Genomic DNA, 21,275 nt, shown 5'->3' with positions numbered 1-21,275 from the left:
CATGGCATTCTGCCTATAGACCAGAGATAATGATGGACAATAAGTTTAAATGCAAAACACAGATAGGGAAGAAGAAGAACAATCTGTACATCCAATATAACACAAATTCCCAAAACTTTAACCTTAGACTGTCTACTGTAGACCTCACCCGATTCCTAAGAGGTCTGTAAGGGGCGTGCATAAGTGCACCAGCATGCCTACCATCCCTGTCCTAATATTTTCTTTTATTCATATCCTTTTCATGTATTTATAATTATATTTACACTTGTATCTGTCATAAAATACATGCTTGATGAAATACAATAAATTAAATAAAAAACAAAGTCAGCTGAGAAATCTTGATTCCCAATGCATCTGTCTGGATTCTATCTTTTGATTAGTACAGAACAAGACCAAAGACATGGTCAACAAATGACCACAATGTGTTGCATTTCCCAGATAACAAATCAACTCGTATCTCAGGATTGCCATTATGAAACCTGAATTTTGGTATGATTCACATATAATTTATCATCCAGAGAGAAATCAATGCACTAAGAAAAACTGGAATTTCTGCCTAATAACTGCAGGAGGGCTATAGATCATTTTTAGTAAAAGTGGCAAACATCAGATGGAAGGACAATAAGGGGTGATATGACACACTGTGTGTATACTTTGTAACCTCCACATAATGAATATACTGTATGTCCTTAAGTAGCTTTGTAAGAAGTCCTTTGTCCATTGGGAAAGAATGCAGTCAGGGTCCTCTTCATTCAAAGTTACCAATAACTTAGAAACTTATAAGCTTCTAACCCATAACAATAATTTCAAACATCTTTTCAACAGTTATTTTACATTATGAACTAAGTAGATTGTTATTTATGCACTATTTAGATTGTCTTGTGACCGTATAGGGATCATAATATCTAAGGTCTATTCAATAGACCCTAATATTAAGTGTGAATTATGGTGACAATATCTCAAGGGGATCTGAAATGATAACATTTGTTTATATTTAGATAGACATCATTCACTGGAAATTATCAGCTACCCCTAGGTTTTGGAACCTTTTTGCTGTTGTACATGAGATGTATTTTCCTGGTAACCTAATAGAAATGGTGCCATAGCCAGACAGTGAAGTCAAAGAAACATCTTGAAAAAGAAAGAGAGAGAGAGAGATGGAGGGAGGGAGGGAGGGAGGGTGAGAGAGAGAGAGAGAGAGAGAGAGAGAGAGAGAGAGAGAGAGAGAGAGAGAGAGAGAGAGAGAGAGAGAGAGATGGTCGCCACGATGTAAAAAAGATGTGGAGGCACTAGAAAGACTGCAGAGAAGAGCAACAAAGATGATTAGGGGACTGCAAGCTAAAACATATGTAGAACGGTTGCAGGAACTGGGTATGTCTAGTTTAATGAAAAGACAGACTAGGGGTGACATGATAGCAGTGTTCCAATATCTCAGGGGCTGCCTAAAAGAAGAGGGAGTCAAACTATTCTTCAAAGCACCTGAGGGTAGAACAAGAAGTAATGGGTAGAAACTAATAAAGGAGAGAAGCAGCCTAGAACTAAGGAGAAATTTCCTGACAGTTAGAACAATCAATCAGTGGAACAGCTTGCCTGCAGAAGTTGCGAATGCTCCAACACTGGAAGTTTTTAAGAAGACGTTGGATAACCATTTGTCTGAAGTGGTGTCGGGTTTCCTGCCCAAGCAGGGGGTTGGACTAGAAGGCCTCTAAGGTCCCTTCCAACTCTGTTATTCTATTCTATTCTATATCATCTTTGATTGGCAACAATATGGTGTCAGTTAAATCCACAGGAGCAGAATTGAACTTGAAACATACTTTACCTTTATGAAGCAATTATTCAGGTACCTGAACATGTGGAAACATGTTATTTTTCTTCATTAATATAAGGGGAGCTTTTATCAACTAGAGGCCCACTTAATGGAAATTATTCATTTCCCCTTGATCCTTTTCAGTAAATCATTATAAATGTTTTGTTCTTTCTTTGAACCGCTTAATTAATGTTATGGGGTTTAAAGAAAATAAATCTTCACCTAATCAATTTGTGTTAAATCTTTGGGGTTGCTATGAGATGGTTTCCAAGTAAATATGGATGATGAAAAGTTTTTGAAATTCAAAATTAACAACACTAATTAAGAGGGGAATACAGATATGGACAAATGGCTTCTGATATTATATTTACCTAAATCAAATATGATGATTTAGAATGATTGTCCTGATAATGCTGACTAAATAGGAGGGAAAATATATGTCTCTTACTAAACATTCAGTCACATTAAGATGATTTTTTCAATTTTCATGAGATTTCTCTCAGAAAAAAATATATCCATGATTGTCAGGTGAAACCAACCACAGCCATTAGTGAAGAGTCTCAAATAGAAACTTTATTGCCACACAATCATGTTAAAGACTCTCAACACAGAATGCTGTCACAAACACAACATCAAGACAGCATTCTGCACAAACCAAAAAATATCCACCATCCTAAGAAACCCCAAAGACAAAATTGAGTTAGAAAATCAAGGAGTATATGAAATCCCATGCACCGCCTGCCCCACCACATACATCTGACAAACCAACAGAAGAATAAGTGCACGCATTGAAGAACACAAGAACTCAGTCAGAAAAGAGGAACCAACTTCTTCCCTGGTCCAACATCTTAAAGCCACAGGACATGAAATTGACTTTAAAAAGACCAGAACTATCGCCAAAACTGAACACTTTAACAACAGAATAATCAGAGAAGCCATCGAGATAGAAAAACGCCCACACAGCATGAATAAACGAGATGATACCTCCCTCCTACCAGCCATTTGGAAACCCGCCCTTATTGATAAATGAGTCCCTAACAAAAAGAATGACACCAAACCCACACTCACGATGTCACCATCCACGCAAAAAGCAAACCCAAACCACACCGATGCGGCACGACCACAAACCAGAGGCCAGACCACAGCTGCATCATTAGCCACTTTAAACCCCTCCAATCCATACATGAAGCAAACTGACACCCACCATGAAGATGTGGCATGACCACGAACGCGAAGCCAAACAACAGCAACGCAGCTCACCAGCTCAAATCCCCCTGCAACTCAGACTAACCCAAGCACAACCAAGCCCCCACCTAAACAGAACACACACCCAGCCAATCAGAGCACAGCCAACCCCCCATCGAATCAGAGCACAGGCAAGCCCCAAACAAATCAGAACACATCTCCACCCAATCAGAACACAGCCAAGCTCCCACCCAATCAGTTCACACCCCCACTGGCAGTTAAAAGGAAGAAACAGCTGCGATCACACATTCCAATTTTACGTGGGAGAAAACCCGAATAACCAAAGACATATATATATATATATATATATATATATATATATATATATATGTGTGTGTGTGTGTGTGTGTGTGTGTGTGTGTGTGTGTATGTGTGTGTGTGTGTGTGTGTGTGTACACACACACATATATATATCAGTTGCTTCTTAGCCAAAACTCCTGTAATCTGAAACAAAGAAAGAGAAATTATTTTATGGGATGTACCAGAAAAGTTACCTTTGATTTAATTTGGGAATTAATGATCCTTTTTGCAAAACATAATAGGCCAATATTTTATAAGTTTACCACAGCATGTACAAATGTTGCTGGACTTGTTAGATTCCTTTAATAAGTTTCCCTTTATATGAAATAAATATCATTTTAAAATATAGTGGTCTTTGTCCAGCATTTAGTCAAAATCAAATATTTAAAAAAAAATAAAGAAAGAAAAATAAGAAATTAAATAAATTTATTTTTAACTATTAAAACACAATCATAAAGAAAAAATGTTTATTTTATTTATTTGTTTTATTAAATTTCTTGACTACCCATCTAAGCATAAGGTAGCTGTGGGCAGTTTATAATACAAATATTTACAATATACAACATAACATTATTTTGTTTTCTTGCATACACATTATGTCAGTCAAAGGACTCCTTCCCAGCTACCGATCAAGTTAGGATGAAAGAAGTCTGTATAATACATATTAAAGAATGCCACCTAAATATAGACTTCTACGGGCTATGTATAAAAAAGGGATAAAGGTTAAGCTCTTTGGAAATTACGAATAGGATAGAATAAGCCATGGAAACATAGCAGCATCTTTCCAACCTCTAAAGACTGTTTGAATTGGAGGAAAATCAATTTCTGCTCCAGAAACAAAGTGGACTCCACTTTGTTATAGATTGATTAACACAACCTGGGTTGCTACTATGAAATATACTTTGGCTTCCTTGTTTTTAACAGTGGACAGGAAAAGTTCAAAGTTGCCTTCCATCTCAATGTTCCCATTTCAGCAGACTCGATGAAGTACACAGATGCTGATAGAAGAAGTTAGTGCTCTGATTTCACATCCCTTAACATGCCAGCCTCCCTGCTCCAGCCATATTGTCTTGCAATGTTCTGCCTCCGATACTGGACAGCAAAATCTTTCCATAAATTTGGGAAGATCCCTAATTGAGAATGTCAGGAAGCAGAAGATTTAGAAAATGAATTCTAAAATCTCCTTCAGTGAAGGAGATGAGACGAGATAACAATTGGGCTTTTAGGAACCAACTGCTTGAGTTTTAGATGGTCCCAATTTAAATCTTACATTTTGAGCATACAAAGGTTTTAACTGCAGATGTATTTGTCTATGAGCATACACAGCAAAATTGTGTGAGTGTGCCTTTTATATTATAGTTCAGGACAGCATTGTTAAATGTGTGGTTGAATATTGGAGTAGGATTCATATTTTAATACAGAATAGTCTTAAAGTGAAAATAAAGATGAAACTGGAAACTTTTCTTTTGGATTTAATGGAAAAAGACTTGGGGAAAAATTGGAACTTTTATCTTATATATATTGACGGCAGCAGGACTACTATAAGCACAAAAATGGAAGGATATTTTGATTTCCACCATAGACGAATGGCTATAGAAGCTGATGGAGTTGGCAGAAATGTTTAAATTGACCATTTTGATCAAAGAAAAGAATATAAGTACTTTTGTTGCTACTTGGAAACCACTTCTGGACTTTCTGCTTGAGGTGGGAAAAAAATGAAATGTTGATTTTGGGTTTTATTGATTTGATTCATTTGTTGTTATAGAAATGGCTAGTTTATACAATTATGGAAAAGTAATGCTCCACTCCTTTGCTCACAATAGAATACCTTATGCAATGAGGCTTGAAATTTTGGGCTTGGACAACCTGGAAGTACGCCGCCTACAGTCTGACCTAAGCATAGTACACAAAAGTTTCTGCTACAATGTCCTACCTGTCAATGACTACTTCAGCTTCAACTGCAATAATACATTATTGCCCACAATAGATACAAACTCAATGTAAACCGCTCTGAACTCGATTGCAGAAAATACGACTTCAGGGTGGTTAATGCCTATACCTGACTCTGTTGTTATTGCCTCAAACAGCCATAGCTTCAACCTTAAACTGTCTCCCGTGGACCTCACCCCATTCCTAAGAGGTCCATAAAGGGGGCGTGCATAGTGCACCAGCGTGCCTACCATCCCTGTCCTACTGTCCCTATTATTTGTACCCATTTCATGTGCTCATGTCCATGTTTATACGTATACCTGTTATCTCGTATATTTTTGACAAACTGAACAAATAAATAAATAAATAAATAAATAAATAAATAAATAATTTTATTGTGAGTTTCAACCAAATTAATAACATTTGCCTGAAGATGTCTCTTAATATTATCCCACTTTTCTTACCCTATCAGAATATGAAAGATTCTGCAATATCTTTGCTGCAGCAGCTTTTCATAATTAAAAGAGATTGAGATTTCTTAGCTTATTATTCCAAGCCTTTCTTTGTACAAAGTGACCAGATTCTGCGCAGCAGCACTGGGAATTTGTCTCAAACACATGTCTTCTCCACCATAGTTATGTTACATAACAAATGTGGCAAACCCTTAGTCCTTTCCCTTTTAGCGTTTTAACCTACAACAGGCTACACAGTTTATGGATTGTAATTTTTATGTAGTTAGACCATGTATAATTGACAGAATGGATTTTATTATAGATTTAGTTGTTATTTATTATTTTTTACTAGAATTTTACAAGCAATGTGGTGGCTCAGTGGCTAAGACACTGAGCTTGTCAATTGAAAGTTCGGCAGTTCAACGGTTCGAATCCCTAGTGCCATGTAACAGGATGAGCTCCCATTACTTGTCCCAACCTAGCAGTTTGAAAGCACGTAAAAAATGCAAGTAGAAAAATAGGGACCACCTTTGGTGGGAAGGCAACAGCATTCCGTGTGCCTTTGGCGTTTAGTCATGCTGGCCACAAGACCACGGAAATGTCTTCTGACAGCGTTGGCTCTTCAGCTTTGAAATGGAAATGAGCACCGCCCCCTAGAGTTGGGAACCGACTAGCACATATGTGTGTGGGGAACCTTTACCTTTACCTCACTAGAATTTTTAATTGTATATTTACTGAATGTTTTTATTTCTTATGGTCTCTGGTCTAAGATTGTAATAAACTGATTTTAAAAATAATAATAATAATAAAAAAAGAACAAAGTTAGAGGAATCAGAGTTAAATTGCATTCCAGTCAACTGATAATCATGTATGATGTTTCAGAAACTTCTCACAAATAAACAGCTGAATTATTTTAGTAAAATATCGATATTGACTTTAAATAATAACTGTTAAGTCAAAAGAGATGAATTTCAACAAGATGAGAGTCTTCGTGGTTTTTCTTCCAAGTTCCTTCTTTTCCACACCTTGATCACAGCTCTGTGGACATCCTTATTCCGCAAAGTGTAAATGATGGGGTTAAGCAGGGGAGTGACCACAAGATACACAACTGTAATGTTTTTGTTCCTATCAGAAAATGAGCTTGATTGAGGGATTATGTATATAGAGATGATGGTACCATAGAACAAGGTGACCACAGCAAGGTGGGAGCCACAGGTGGAGAAAACCTTATAACGTCCTGCAACTGACTGCATTCGAAAAACTGAATGCAGGATGCAAATATAGGAACACAAGATAACCAAAAAGGGGATCAGAACTATAAATGCTGATAGACCATTAAGAATGACTTTGGTTAGTTTTATATCATCACATGCAAGATCTAACAAAAATTGCAGCTCACAGACAAAATGGTTAATGTAATAGGGACCACAGAAGGAATGGCGAAAGATGCAAACAACGTTGACCATGGAGAACAGGCCACCTATGATCCAGCAGGAGGTGGCAAGCAAATGGCAATGCTTTCTGTCCATGGCAGAGACATATCTCAAAGGGTTGCAGATGGCCAAATAGCGATCATACGCCATGACACCCAATAATAAACATTCAATGCTGCCCAGGCACAATCCAATGGAACCCTGCAGTATGCAACGTGTCAAGGAAAGCACTCCGTTTCCAACCAAGAGATGGGCTAAAGTCTGAGGCAAAGTTCCAGTGACATACACAATATCCAGCCCTGCAAGATGGCTGAGAAAGAAGTACATGGGTATGTGCAGTTGGGCATCTGTGTGTACCAATAGGATAATGAGCAGGTTACCCAAAATTGTGAGCAAGTAGATTGTTAGGAAGACCACAAAGAGCAGCATTTGTTCTTTTCTCTGAGAGGTGAATCCCAAGAGGATGAACCCTTTTTCCGAAGTGAAGTTCTCAGCGCCCATCTTGGCATCTTGCCTACAGAGCAGAGATATTGATGGACAATAACTTTAATTGCAAAACACTAAGACAGGAGGGAGAGAAATCTTATCCAGTCCATTATAATGCAATGTCAGCTTAGAGATCCTTGATTTGCAATGCATCTGTGTACCTGGATTCTTCAACACTACTGTATCTTTTGATTACTACAGAACACTACCAAAGACATTGCCAATAGATTATCACTATGTGGTGCATTAACCAAACAATGATTCAACTCCTATCTTGGATTGTTGTTATTAAACTTGAATGTTGGAATGATTCATACACGATTTATCCTCCAAACAGAAATCAATGCATTAGTAGAATCTGGAATTTCTTCCTACTACCTGTGGGAAGGCTAGAGACCATTTTTAGCAAGAGTGACAAACATCAGATGGAAGGACAGTAAGAAGTAATATGGGACATTGGCTTCCTTTACCTGAAACCTCCACAGAATGAATATATGTCCTAGTGCAGTTTCATAAAAGTCATTTGCCTTTGAGCAATTAGTATCCTCTTCATTCAAAGTTACCAATAACATAGAGACCTATAAACCAATCATTTCAAAGTTCTCAAAATCTTTTGAACTGTTCCTTTATCTTATACACTAACTAAACTTTTACTTATGGGTTTCTTAGATTGTCTTATGACCCTATAAGGATCATAGATTCTAAGATCTATTCAATTGACCCTACTATTATGAGTGAATTATGGTCACAATATCTCAAGGGGTTCTGAAATGATATGATTTGACTATGTTTAGGCATCATTCAGTAAGGGACGCGGTGGGTCAGTGGCTAAGATGCTGAGCTTGTTGATCAAAGGTTGGCAGTTCAGCAGTTTGAATCCCTAGTGCCGCATAACGGGGTGACCTCCCGTTACTTGTCCCAGCTTCTGCTAACCTAGCAGTTCGAAGCATGTAAAAAATGCAAGTAGAAAAATAGGGACCACCTTTGGTGGGAAGGTAACAAGGTTCTGTGCGCCTTTGCATTTAGTCATGCCGGCCACATGACTACGGAGACATCTTCAGACAGGGCTGGCTCTTCGGCTTTGAAACAGAGATGAGCACCACCCCCAAGAATCTGGAATGACTAGCACATATGTGCAAGGGGAACCACACATAGACAACTGGATATGTCTAGTTTAATGAAAAGAAGGACTAGGGGAGACATGATAGCAGTGTTCCAATATCTCAGAGGCTGCCACAAAGAAGTGGGAGTCAATCTATTCTCCAAAGGAACTGAGGGCAGGACAAGAGCCTTTACCTTTACCATTCACATCATTCACTGGGAATTGTACAACTGAACAGCTACTCCAGGTCTTGCTTTTTGGAAGCTTTTTGGCTGCTGTACATGAGATGTAGATTCCTGGTAACCTAATAGAAATGAGGCCATAGCTGGACTTGGAAGTCAAAGAAACATACTGGAAAAAGAGAGAGAAAGAAAGAAAATTCTCTTTGATTGCCAATAAAACTATGTCAATTAAGTCCAGAGAAGATGAATTCAATTTGAAACATACTATATCTTTATGAAGCAATTATTCAGGACCTGAAGAGAAGTGGGAACATGTTATCTTCCTTCTTTAATATAAGGGAAGATTTTATCAGCTAGAGAGCCACTTAATGGAAATTGCTCCACTCCCCTTGGTCCTCTTCAGTAGATCATTATAAACATTATGCTCCTTCTTTAGACCTCATAATGAATTGAAGTTTGAAATGTGGCAGACCTTGCTCCATGGAGGAACACAGGTTTTTACTGAAACTAGGCAGAAGAAACCTTTAACTGCTGCCTTTTCCCAGAACGTGAGAACTTTCCAAAGATTAGCCTTAAGAAAAGGCCATGGAGGACACATAGCAGGGATGAAATGCTACCGGTTCGGTCCAGTTCGCCCGAACCAGTAGTAAAAAATGTAAAAAAAAAAAGTTTTGACGATCAGCTGAGCGATGCGCGATTGTTAGAACTTTTAAAAAAAAACTTTTTAAGCATTTTATACTACCAGTTCTCTGGAACCGATAGTTAAAAATGCTTTAAAAAGTAAATGAAATAAGTTCTGACGATCGTGTGTCGCTCAGCTGATCATCAGAACTTTTTTTTTTTTTTTTTACTTTTTAGGCATTTTTTTTTATTAATGGTTTGGGCAAATAGGTAGTAAAAAATGCTTTAAAAAAGTAAAAAAAAATTTCCAACAATCACGGCTGTGGCACACGATCATCAGACCCCCCCCCCTTTTTAACTTTTTTAAAGCATTTTTTTTTACTACCTATTTGCCGGTAGTAAAAAAATGCTTTTAAAAGGTAAAAAAGGCTCTGACGATCACAGCTGTGGTGCGCGATCATCGGAGCCTTTTGCTTTACTTTTTTAAAGCATTTTTTACTACCTATTCGCCCGAACCATTAGTAAAAAATGGCCTAAAAAGTAAAAAAAAAAAAAAGTTCCGATGATCAGCTGAGCGACGCGCGATCATTGGAGCCTCTTTTTTTACCTTTTAAATACATTTTTTTACTACCCACTCAGGTGAATAGGTAGTAAAAAATGCATTTAAAAGGTTAAAAAAAAAGGCTCTGACAATTGTGCACCACAGCTGATCACCCCCACCCACGTGCTGTTCTACTTACCTTCCCAAGCCTCCTTTTGGTGTGCACTGTGTGTGCGTGTGCCCCAGTGGTGAAATCTAAAATTTGTTAATACCGGTTCTGTGGACGTGGCTTGGTGGTGGTGGGGGCTAATGTGACTGGGTGGGTGTGGCCAATTTTTTTTTTTTTACTTTTAAAACCATTTTTTCTACAACCTCTTCGGCAAAGAGCTTGGATCGTCAGAGGCATTTAAAAGAAAAAAAGCCTCTGCTGATCAGGCAACTCAGCTTGGATCATCAGAGGCATTTAAAAGAAAAAAAAGGCTTTTTTTCTTTTAAATGCCTCTCCCGATTAGGCAACTCAGCTGGGATCGTCAGAGCCTTTTGAAAGCATTTTTTAGCAACCTCTTCACTCTGAAGAAATTGTAGAAAAAATGCTTTTAAAAGCCTTTGACGATCCCAGCTGAGCCACACGATCATCAGAGGCTTTTTTTTTACTTTTAAAAGCATTTTTTCGGCCGAAGAGGTTGTAGAAAAAATGCTTTTAAAAGTTTTTTAAAAAGCCTCTGATGATTGTGCAGCTGGCCATGGGGGTGTGGGGGTGTGGCAGGGATTTTTGCTAGCAGTTCTCCGAACCACCTGCCTCCATCGCTACTGGATCAGGTGATCCGGTCTGAACCAGGAGCATTTCACCCCTGGTGCGCCTGCACCTCGCATTTGGTGTGTGGTGCGCACTGCACATACTTTTTCTATTTGTGTCCCTTTTGCAGTTGGAAAATAGTTGCCAATTAATATTCTTTTTTTAATAGTTTATTTATACATTTTCATTTAATCTACATAAGTGCTTTATGAATAGTTTATTGTCTGGGTCAATTGCTTACATATTAATGCTTTCCCAGTTCCTAATTTCTACTTCTATTATCCAGCCATTTAGAAAACGAATCTCATATTTGAAAGTATTTTGAATCTTCCTTCTCTTTTATCTTTAATGACAATCTATCAATTTCTGTGCAATCTAATTTTTTTAAAAATTACATCTTCTTCTCTTGGCGTTTCCTCATTTTTCCAATACTTGTGCAAATACAATTCTTGCTGCCATCAAAACATGTAATATGAAATACAAATTCCCCTTATTATACTTTTCTGGTACTATACCTAACAGAAATATTTTGGTCTTATAATTATATATAGTTTTAACATTTTTTCTAACCATGTATGTGTCAACTCACAAAGCATCCCTGGCCTGCTCTCGAGTTGCCATAGGCAAAGGGGGATAGGAAACTGACAAAGCAACACAGCAGCCACAGACAGGAGCACATTCTAGACATATCTTTCTCAAGGCTCTCTCCCAGGGTTACTGAGAGCAGATGGAGGGGAGTGGTCTTTACAACCCACGAAATTATTCCGTTGGTGAATGTGATTGATGACACACCCTGCGGGAGGGGGAAAACAGAGTCATGATTAGGGCCGTAAATTACGTGGGGTCAGAGTTGGCTTTATTTGCGTAGGTGCCGACATGGCACTCCTAATAAATAACTGGATTTCTTTTGAAGATTGGCTCGAGGCTCATGATTTAATTAGGACATCCATTGGAACACTGACAGCAACCCAACTCTGACCCCATGTAATTCACAGCCCTAATCATGACCCTGTTTCCTCCCTCCCCCCAGGGTGTGTCATCAATCACATTCACCAATGGAGCAATATATATTACATTAGTCAGTCAAAGGAATGCTTGCCAGATAATGATAAAGTTAGGATGAAGGAAGTCTGCATCATGCTTATAAAAAGTCACCTTAAGATAGACTTCTGTAGGCTATGAATTGAGAACTGGGGCATAATCAAAGTTTTGGAAATCATGAATAGAATAGTTTTCCTTGGCAAAAGAAAAGCCATGGAAACACAGCAGTGTCTTTCCAACCTCCAAAGACTTCTCCTGCCTGTTAGACTTTGATGGATATCAATTTCTACTCCAGAAGGTGATGGACTCTCCTTGGTTATAAATCGATTAACACAAACTGGATTGTCACTGTGAAATATATTTTGGCTTCCTTGCTTTTAACAGTGGGCAAGAAAAGTTCAAAGTGTCCTTCCATCTCAATGTTCCTATTTCAGCAGACTTGATGTAGTACAGATAGAAGAAGTTAGGGCTCCAGTTTCCCATCCCTTTCCCTTAACATGCCAGCCTGCCTGCTCCAGTCATATTGTCTTGCAATGTTCTGCTCCATTCTTGGTCAGCAAAAACCTTCCTTAAATTTGGGGAGATCCCTGATTATGGATATCAGTTAGGCAGAAAAAAAAACATTCATTCTGTGAAGAAAGAGAGATGAGTTAACATCTAGGTGACCTTTGAGAACTAAATGTTTGAGTTTTAAGGTAAAGGTAAAGGTTCCCTCACACATACAGGTATGTACTAGTCGTTCCCGACTCTAGGGGGTGGTGCTCATCTCTGTTTCAAAGCTGAAGAGCCAGCACTATTTGAAGACGTTTCCGTGGTCATGTGGCTGGCATAACTAAACACCAAAGGCACATGGAACGCTGTTACCTTCCCACCAAAGGTGGTTCCTATGTTTCTACTTGCATTTTTTACATGCTTTTGAATTGTAAGGTTGGCAGAAACTGGGACAAGTAACGGGAGCTCACTCTGTTACGCAGCACTAGGGATTTCAACCGCTGAACTGCTGACCTTTTGATCGACAAGTTCAACATCTTAGCCACTGAGCCACCGTGTCCCTTCTGTTTGAGTTTTAGATGATCCCAATTAAAAATTTAAATTTTGGGCATGCAGTGGGTTTAACTGCAAAAATATGTTTTCTGAGCCAAATAGGGCGATTGTCCCTTTTACATTATTGTTCAGTACATTGTGTGGTTGGATTTGGATATAAATCTTCCTCATCTATTTCCTCATTATCTTTTTCTTTACTTCCAGAGCTAAACTGATATTGGATTTCTGGAGAATTTTAGATGTATGCTTCAACAGTTTCTATTGCAATTGCTATACAGCATTTCCCAGGTTTATCTCTCCCAGACAATATTTTTTTCTGTTCAATTGTATAAAAGGAGAAATATTTTACTACTATTGCTGATACCACATTGTGCTATAATGTTTCACACCATATTATTTGCGTTAAGTTGCACTGGCTGCTGAGAAAGCTACATTCCTTGCACCACTATGTTATTTTATTTTGAGTGTCAAACCAAACTAAGAAAATTTGCTTGACATTTTTTCCTAATAAAGTCCCCCTCCCATCTTTTTTTTTTTTTTTGCCCCTTCAGAAAACAGCCAGCATGCAGGGTTCTGCAGTACTTTTTCTGCAACAGTTTTTCAATAATTAAGGGAGATTGAGATTTTTCTACTTTTTCTCCCAAGACTTCCTTTGAACAAAGTTAGAGGAAACAGAGTTAAATTGTATCCCAGTCAATTGATAATCTGATGTTTCACAAACTTCTCACAAATGAACAGCTGGATCATTCTAGTGACATATTGATAGTGACTTTAAGGAAGAGGTTTTGAGTCAAAAGTTATGAATTCCACAGGATAAGAATCTTCATGGTTTTTCTTCAAAGTTCCTTCTTTTCAACACCTTGATCACAGCCCTGTGGACATCCTTATTCCTCAAAGTGTAAATGATGGGGTTAAGCAGGGGAGTGACCACAAGGTACATAACCGCAACGTTTTTGTTCCTATCAGGAGATGAGCTTGATTGGGGGATTATATATATAAACATGATGGTACCATAGAACAAGGTGACCAAAACCAGGTGGGAACCACAGGTGGAGAAAGCTTTCTGCCACCTTGCAGCTGACCGCATTTGACAAATCGAATACAGGATGCAACTATAGGAGCACAAGATCACCCAAAAGGGAACCAGAACAATAAATGCTGAGAGACTATTGAAAATGGCTTTGGTGACTTTGATATCATCACATGCAAGATCTAGCAAAAAACGCAGCTCACAGAAAAAGTGGTTAATGTGATTGGGACCACAGAAGGAATGATGAAGGATGAAAACAACATTGACCGTGGAGAAAAGGCCACCTATGATCCAGCAGGAGATGGCAAGCAGATGTTGGTGCTTTCTGTCCATGGAAGAGGCATATCTCAAGGGGTTGCAGATGGCCAAGTAGCGATCATAAGCCATGACACCCAATAGCAAACATTCAGTACTACCCAAGCTCAGAGCACTGCCTCCCTGTAAAATGCAACATGTCAAGGAAAGCATACCTTTTCCAGCCAGGAGATGGGCTAAAGTCTGAGGCAAAGTGGTAGTGACATACACAATATCCAGCCCTGCAAGATGGCTGAGAAAGAAGTACATAGGTGTGTGCAGTTGAGCATCGGTGTGTACCAATAGGATGATTAGCAGGTTACCCAAAATTGTGAGCAGGTAGATTGTTAGGAAGACTGCAAAGACCAGAATTTGTTCTTTTCGATGAGAGGTGAGTCCCAAGAGGATGAATCTTGTTTCTGAAGTGAAGTTCTCAGCGCCCATCTTGGCATCTTGCCTACAGAGCAGAGATTTAGAATTTAGAATAACAGAGTTGGAAAGGACCTTGGAGGTCTTCTAGTCCAACTCCCTGCTTAGGCAGGAAACCTTACACCACTTCAGACAAATGATTATCCAACATCTTCTTATAAACTTCCAGTGTTGGAGCATTCACAATTTCTGGAGGCAAGTTGTTCCACTGATTAATTGTTCTGTCAGGAAATTTCCCCTTAGTTCTAGGTTGCTTCTCTCCTTGATTAGTTTCCACCCATTGCTTCTTGTCCTACCCTCAGGTGCTTTGGAGAATAGCTTGACTCTCTCTTCTTTGGGGCAGCCCCTGAGATATTGGAACACTGCTATCATGTCTCCTCTAGTCCTTCTTTTCATTAAACTAGACATACCCAGTTCCTGCAGATATTGATGGACAATGACTTTAATCACAAAACACTGATAGGGAAGAGGAAAGAGGAAGAGATACCTGAACATCCAATCCACTATAATACAAAGTCAGCTTTGATTTCCATTGCATCTATCTGGATTGTCTGGCAATACTACTGTATTAACACAGAACAGTACCAAAAATATTGTCAACAGATTATCAGAATATGCTGCATTTCCCAGATAATAAATCAATTCCTATCCTGAGATGGTCATAACAAAACCCAATTGTTGCAATGATTCATAGCTGATTTATCGTCCAAACAGAAAACAGAATACAATGCATTAATGGAATCAAAAATCATTTATATCTTAGGGTTGAACTGTGGAGTTTTGGTGCTCTCTGTGCTTGCTGGTATTCTTGCAGACTAGAACTGATGATGCTACCTCGTTTGGTAATGAAATGTCTGCAAGAAAACCAGCAAACTCCATACCAAGGATCCTACAGAATCTGACAGAATCAGGAATTTCTGCCTAATATATCTACCAGGGCTATATACCATGTTCAGCAAGAGTGACAAAGATCAGAGGAAAAGACAGTAAAGATCAGACAAAAAGACACACTAGTTTCCATTATGTATATCCTCCACAGAAGAAATATATGTCATTAAATATCTTTGTAAGAAGTTTTTTCTCCTTTGGGAAAGAATACAACTAGGATCTGATTCATTCAAAGTTACCAATAATATAGATACATACAAACTGATAACCCATAACAAATCATTTCACAATTCTTAAAATTTGTTGAACAATTGTTTTTAATTAAGATGGTTATTTGTTTCTCTTTGTTAAATTCTCCCTTGTTCTCATACATAAGTCAATTGAAACAAGGAAACCCTTTATTGACTTTTTGCTAGAAAAATGATGAAATATTGATTAAATGATTAGAAAGGGTAGATTGTTGGAAAGACCGAAAATACGGTGTAACTTCATTGAGGGTAAAATAAATAAGTATTTATAACTGTGTTAAGGAAATTGGAAACTATTTCTTTATTACTTTTTTTTACTTCCTTCTCCCCCAAACTTATTTATTGTTGATTTTTGTTTTACTTTTCTGATTTAAACTGATCAAAATAATACAATAGAAACCTACCTCTGTGTTTCTCCCAGGACTTCATCAGCTATCAGGGAGATCTGCTTCTTTTGAGACAGAGGGATAAGAGCTGGGGCAACTGCTAGTACAATTCCCAGGGAATGTTGCTGAAATATAGGGAAACCTTTGGGTACGGTCATCAGAAACTCTCATGTACATAGCCAAAAATCTTCCTGATGTCCTAAAAGAATTGGAGCTGTATCTGGAGTGGAAAGTCAAAGAAGTAGTCTGGAAAAAGAGACACGAAGAAAAAAAAATACTTTTCTATTTTACTGCTAAGAAACTGTATCAGTTAAATCTGCTGGAGATGAACTTAACTTGAAATATACTTCACTTTTATGAAGTGGACTGGGACCTATTCAGGGACTGAAGAGAATTGGGAAGCATGCTAGCTCCCTTCTATATTATAAGATGAAAATGGTCTCAGAAAGGGACCCACTAAATGGAAATTGCTCTGCTCCCCTTGGTCCTCTTCAGTAGGTCATTATAAATATTTTTCTCGTTCTTTAAACCTCATAAGTATGTGAGTGACTACCTAGAAAATTGAAATTTGATGAAGTTTGCTGCTCTCCAGAATTGGGCTGATTTACCTCAGAATTTGAGAATTTTGCAAAGTTTACCTCTAAGGAAATTTAAGGACTCACAATGATCACCTTTTCGATGTATGTCCTTTATGCAGTTGGCCATTAGTTCCCACCTAAAATTCTTATGGGAATTAAGGGTTTTGAATAACTTTCATTTTGATAAAGGTTTTGAATAACTTCCTGAAACCTAAAAGGGAAGTTGATGAAAGCAATACTGGATAATTAATTGGGACAATGCATTAAATCAGCTTCTAAGATCCTTCTGTTGTTGAGGAAATTCTTTTGGTAATGACTCAATCTCAACAAAGTGGTAGAACCCATTTTAGAATAAAACCTTTCAACCTATTTCTTCCACTGTTCTAGGACTGATTGCAGAATGTTAGTTCAGCAATCTGGTAATTCCAGAACTGAAGATGTAGAACATTCTAGAGTGTATTGAATTCCAAGCTATTTCCAGTTTATCCATTTCTTTGCTTGCTGGCTTTTAGCCATGAATTATCACCTGGAAATATTGCGTTTATATAGAACTACCAATTATGCGCTGTAACTTGAACGTATCCAAACAGATATCTGAACCTCTTTTTCCATCATCTTTTGACTATTTAGATGAATGAAGCCTAGATAATGTAGATCTAATTCTATATTTTTTTGAAATGAGACATAATGATTGAAAAGCATTTTTAAAATCCAGCCATGTCATTCCTGTTTCACTGATACACCGGTTAATCCACTACATACCATACACAGGCATGATCTGCTGGGGATTCACAGGGGTTTGGGAGAACTTCTAGCTAAGATTTTGTGCAGTTCGGAGAACCCCCAAATCCCACTCCTGGCTGGCCCCGCCCATCCCACCCCACCCCTCCCAGGAGACCCCACGCAGTCTGTTTTGGATGCAGATAAGTGCAGGGCACACGCAGAGGTTCAGGGAGGGTGAAAAACAGGCCTACCGGAAGTTTGGGAAGGCCGGAAATGGGCCAGTTTCCAGTCTCCAGAGGTTTCTGGAGCCTAGGGAGGCCATTTTCGTCTTCCCAGAGGCTCAAGAAAGCCTCCGGAGCCCGGGGAGGGCAAAAACACCCCCCACCATGGTGCAGGGGGCCGACTAGACCATGCCCACCATGGCTATGCCCACCCAGCAACTGGGCAGAGAACCCTTTGCTAAAATTTTTGAAGCCCACCCCTGACCATATGTGTCTGCCAAAATCTGAGGCATGAATATGTCAATGTAAATGGGAAGTTGGGTGTGGCATGGCTTGGTGGGCATGGCAGGAGAAGGATACTGTAAAATCTGTACTCCGACCCCAGTCTAGGGGAAGGTTACTGCAAAATCCCCATTTCCTCCCGATCAGCTGGGACTCGGGAAGCAAAGAATAGATGGGAGTGGGGCCAGTCAGAATTTTTACTACCAGTTCTCAGAACTACTCAAAATGTCTGCTACCGGTTCTCCAGAACTGGTCGGAACCTGCTGAAACCCACCTCTGATATGTTCTGGTTTCAAGTCACTGCATTAAACATTGGAATACACTGAATAAATTCAACCTGCACTTCCATCTCCACATTCCCATTTAAGCAGGCTCAATGGAGTGTAGAACATTTTTCAAAAGGATTACAAGTTCCAGTATCATATACTGTTGTCTTATTCTTCCTACTCCAACCATATTGCGTTGTAATGGTCTGCCACAGCCATGTTCAGGGGAAAAAAATGCTTCTTAAGTTTAGAAAGACCCATTTAGTGAGTTATGAACATTTTTCACACTTACAACCATTGCATCCCCATGGTTACATGATCAAAATTCAGATGCTGGTTCATATTTATGATGGGTTGCAGTGTCCCAGGTTCATGTGACAGACTCCCTCCCTCCCTCCCTCTCTCTCTCTCTATATATATATGTATATATGTGTGTGTGTGTGTGTGTGTGTGTGTGTGTGTGTGAAGTGTTTACTGAGACACCTCAGTAAACACTTGGCGACTGCTTGAGGGCTCCTGGATTGGAGCTGAAAGGCAAAAGGGAGCAGAATGCCCCCTCCCACATGTTGGGGCAGATCAGGTGTCTCAATAGAAAAACACTTAATCTTTCCCCTGGCTCAAGCTGATGACAGGAGGAGAATTTGTGGCTGAGTGGTTAATACAACTGCCTAACATGCAGGCAGCCCAAGTTCAAATCCAAGTAAGGGTATGGCTGGCTGAAGAGAGCTAAAAAGCTTGAAATAGATCTATACTAGTCTCCCTTTATTTCTTTGTCAGCAAAATATTATATATATATATATATATATATATACACACACACACACACACACACACACACACACAGTATGTGATCAGGTTTGTTTAAATCTTGAATTCTTCTTTGTCCCCCCTTTTTCCTTTTCCAGAATAAAACTGGTGTTAAATTTCTGAAGAAATATAGAAGCGTGCTTCAAGAGTTTTTATTGGAATTCTCATAGGTGGCTTTGCATTGTTACATTTACAGACAATATATTTTTATTGAAATTTTTGATCAAATATTTATAAACAATATTGTATTACTTAAAACAATTGTAGCAGTATTCTATAGTTGGCTGCACTGTCAGCCAGATGTTTAGGCTCGATTTAGCATTTTGTCCATCTATATGACTCCTTTGCAAGGACTTAGGATATGTAGGTTCTGTGGGCATGGTTTGGTGGGCGTGACTTGGTGGGCATGGCAGGGGAAGGATACTGCAAAATCTACATTCCCTCCCCACTCCTTGGGGAGGGATATTGCAAAATCTCCATTCCCATCCCACTCCTGGGGGAAGGATATTGCAAAATTCCCACCCCACTCTGGGGCCATCCAGAGCTGGTATTTGCTGGTTGTCCAAACTACTCAAAATTTATGCAACCGGATCTCCAGAACCTGTCAGAACCTGCTGGATTTCACCCCTGGTCTGAACTCATCATCCCTTGTATGGTATTTTCCATTTTTTCCATAATCTCCTTTACTGCATTCTAACCACTGCACAATCATGGCTCATGACAACCATTACAAACAGTTGTAAGTCTGTAGTTGTAAGTTTACCTGTAGGCTTTCCTGAGGCTTTTTTCCCAAGCAACATTTGAAGATCCAGATTTAAATGTCATTCCAGACAATTAAGAACCTCCCCACAATGGAAATGTTTGGTGCAATATTAAGATCATATTGCAGACTTTAGTTAAAACAGACAAATTTAGAAAGAGAAGGATATTCATGGCTTTTTCTCAAAGCTGTGTCTTTTCAACACTTTACTCATAGCCTTATGGACATCCTTGTTCCGCAGGGTATAGATGATAGGGTTAAGCAGCGGAGTCACCACAATGTAAAAGACTGCAATTTTTTTCTCCCGGTCAGGATACAAATTTGATTGAGGGATTATGTATATAGAGATGATGGTACCATAGAACAAGGTGACCACAACAAGGTGGGAACCACAGGTGGAGACAGCTTTCTGCCAACCTGCAGCTGACCGCATTTGACAAATGGAATATAGGATGCAACTATAGGAACATAAAATAATGGAAAAGGGAACCAGAACAATAAATGCCGACAAACCATTGAGAATGGCTTCAGTGCGTTTTATATCGCCACATGCCAGCTTCAGGACGAATTGCAACTCACAAGTGAAGTGATTAATGGAATTACGGCCACAGAAAGAATGACGGAAGATGCAAACAGCATTGACCATTGAGAAGAGGCAACCTATGATCCAGCAGGAGCTGGCAAGCAGGTGTTGGAGCTTCTTGTCCATGGCGGAAGCATATTTCAAGGGGTTGCAGATGGCCAAGTAGCGATCGTAAGCCATGACTCCCAAGAGCAGGCATTCAGTACTGCCCATGCTCAGCGCACTGCCTCCTTGTAACATGCAACGTATCGAGGAAAGCACTCCATTCCCAGTCAAGAGATGGGCTAGTGTCTGAGGCAAAGTAGTAGTGACATACACAATCTCTGTACCAGCAAGATGGCTGAGGAAGTAGTACATGGGTGTGTGTAGTTGAGCATCAAAACGTACCAGTATGATGATCAATAGGTTACCCAATACTGTAAGCAAGTAGATTATGAGGAAGGTCACGAAGAGCAAAATCTGTTCATTTCGCTGATGGGTAAGTCCCAAAAGGATAAACCCTTTTCCCATGGTGAAGTTCTCATATCTCATTCTGGCATCCTGAGGAGAGTGGAGATGTTGATGGGTGCTGAGATAAAAGAAAGAAAGAAAAATCAGAAACAGGAAGAAGAAGAGGGAGGGAAACCTTTTTTTTCCAGAGCATTATAGTATAATCTAGAGGGACGTGGTGGCTCAGTGGCTAAGATGCTGAGCTTGTCGATCAAAAGGTCAGCAGTTCAGCGGTTTGAATCCCTAGTGCCACATAACGGGATAAGCTCCCGTTACTTGTCCCAGCTTCTGCCAACCTAGCAGTTCGAAAGC

At 39.2% G+C, this 21,275-nt stretch overlaps 3 protein-coding genes across 4 annotated transcripts; all 3 read right to left on the bottom strand.

Annotated features, from left to right (window-relative positions):
- Nucleotides 1–6,704: 6,704 nt before the first annotated feature.
- LOC117662204 (olfactory receptor 11G2-like) lies at nt 6,705–7,667 on the bottom strand. Its single transcript, XM_034411519.2, has one exon. The coding sequence runs from the start codon at nt 7,665–7,667 to the stop codon at nt 6,705–6,707; it is 963 nt and encodes a 320-aa protein (XP_034267410.2).
- Nucleotides 7,668–13,656: 5,989 nt separating this feature from the next.
- Nucleotides 13,657–16,920, bottom strand: LOC117662247 (olfactory receptor 5P50-like). 2 transcript variants are annotated; one of them, XM_034411567.3, is made up of 3 exons: nt 16,893–16,920; nt 16,273–16,379; nt 13,657–14,760 (listed from the first exon to the last, which is right to left on the bottom strand). In XM_034411567.3, the coding sequence occupies exon 3, from the start codon at nt 14,745–14,747 to the stop codon at nt 13,803–13,805; it is 945 nt and encodes a 314-aa protein (XP_034267458.1). In that variant the 5' UTR covers nt 14,748–14,760; nt 16,273–16,379; nt 16,893–16,920; the 3' UTR covers nt 13,657–13,802. The 2 variants fall into 2 exon arrangements, with proteins under 2 accessions (XP_034267458.1, XP_087750597.1); XM_087894471.1 differs by lacking the exon at nt 16,893–16,920 and having other exon boundaries at nt 16,273–16,500.
- Nucleotides 16,921–20,060: 3,140 nt separating this feature from the next.
- Nucleotides 20,061–21,005, bottom strand: LOC117662203 (olfactory receptor 2B8-like). The gene has a single exon (XM_034411518.2). The coding sequence runs from the start codon at nt 21,003–21,005 to the stop codon at nt 20,061–20,063; it is 945 nt and encodes a 314-aa protein (XP_034267409.1).
- Between the last annotated feature and the right edge of the window lie 270 nt (nt 21,006–21,275).

The sequence above is a fragment of the Pantherophis guttatus genome, chromosome 4 (genome assembly GCF_059756535.1).
Source record: "Pantherophis guttatus breed Tessera chromosome 4, ASM5975653v1, whole genome shotgun sequence".
In the NCBI taxonomy this organism is placed as follows: domain Eukaryota; kingdom Metazoa; phylum Chordata; class Lepidosauria; order Squamata; family Colubridae; genus Pantherophis; species Pantherophis guttatus.
Note: the sequence above shows the minus strand (reverse complement) of the source record. Positions and strands in the feature narration are given on the sequence as shown.

Bases quoted from the DNA above. Each gene is read 5' to 3' on its own strand.
- LOC117662204 (XM_034411519.2), bottom strand. From the start codon at position 7,667: ATGGGCGCTGAGAACTTCACTTCGGAAAAAGGGTTCATCCTCTTGGGA.
- LOC117662247 (XM_087894471.1), bottom strand. From the start codon at position 16,412: ATGACCGTACCCAAAGGTTTCCCTATATTTCAGCAACATTCCCTGGGA. The intron at 14,761-16,272 runs GTAGGTTTCTAT...TCTGCTCTGTAG, and splicing joins GTCCTGGGAGAAACACAGAG to GCAAGATGCCAAGATGGGCG.
- LOC117662203 (XM_034411518.2), bottom strand. From the start codon at position 21,005: ATGAGATATGAGAACTTCACCATGGGAAAAGGGTTTATCCTTTTGGGA.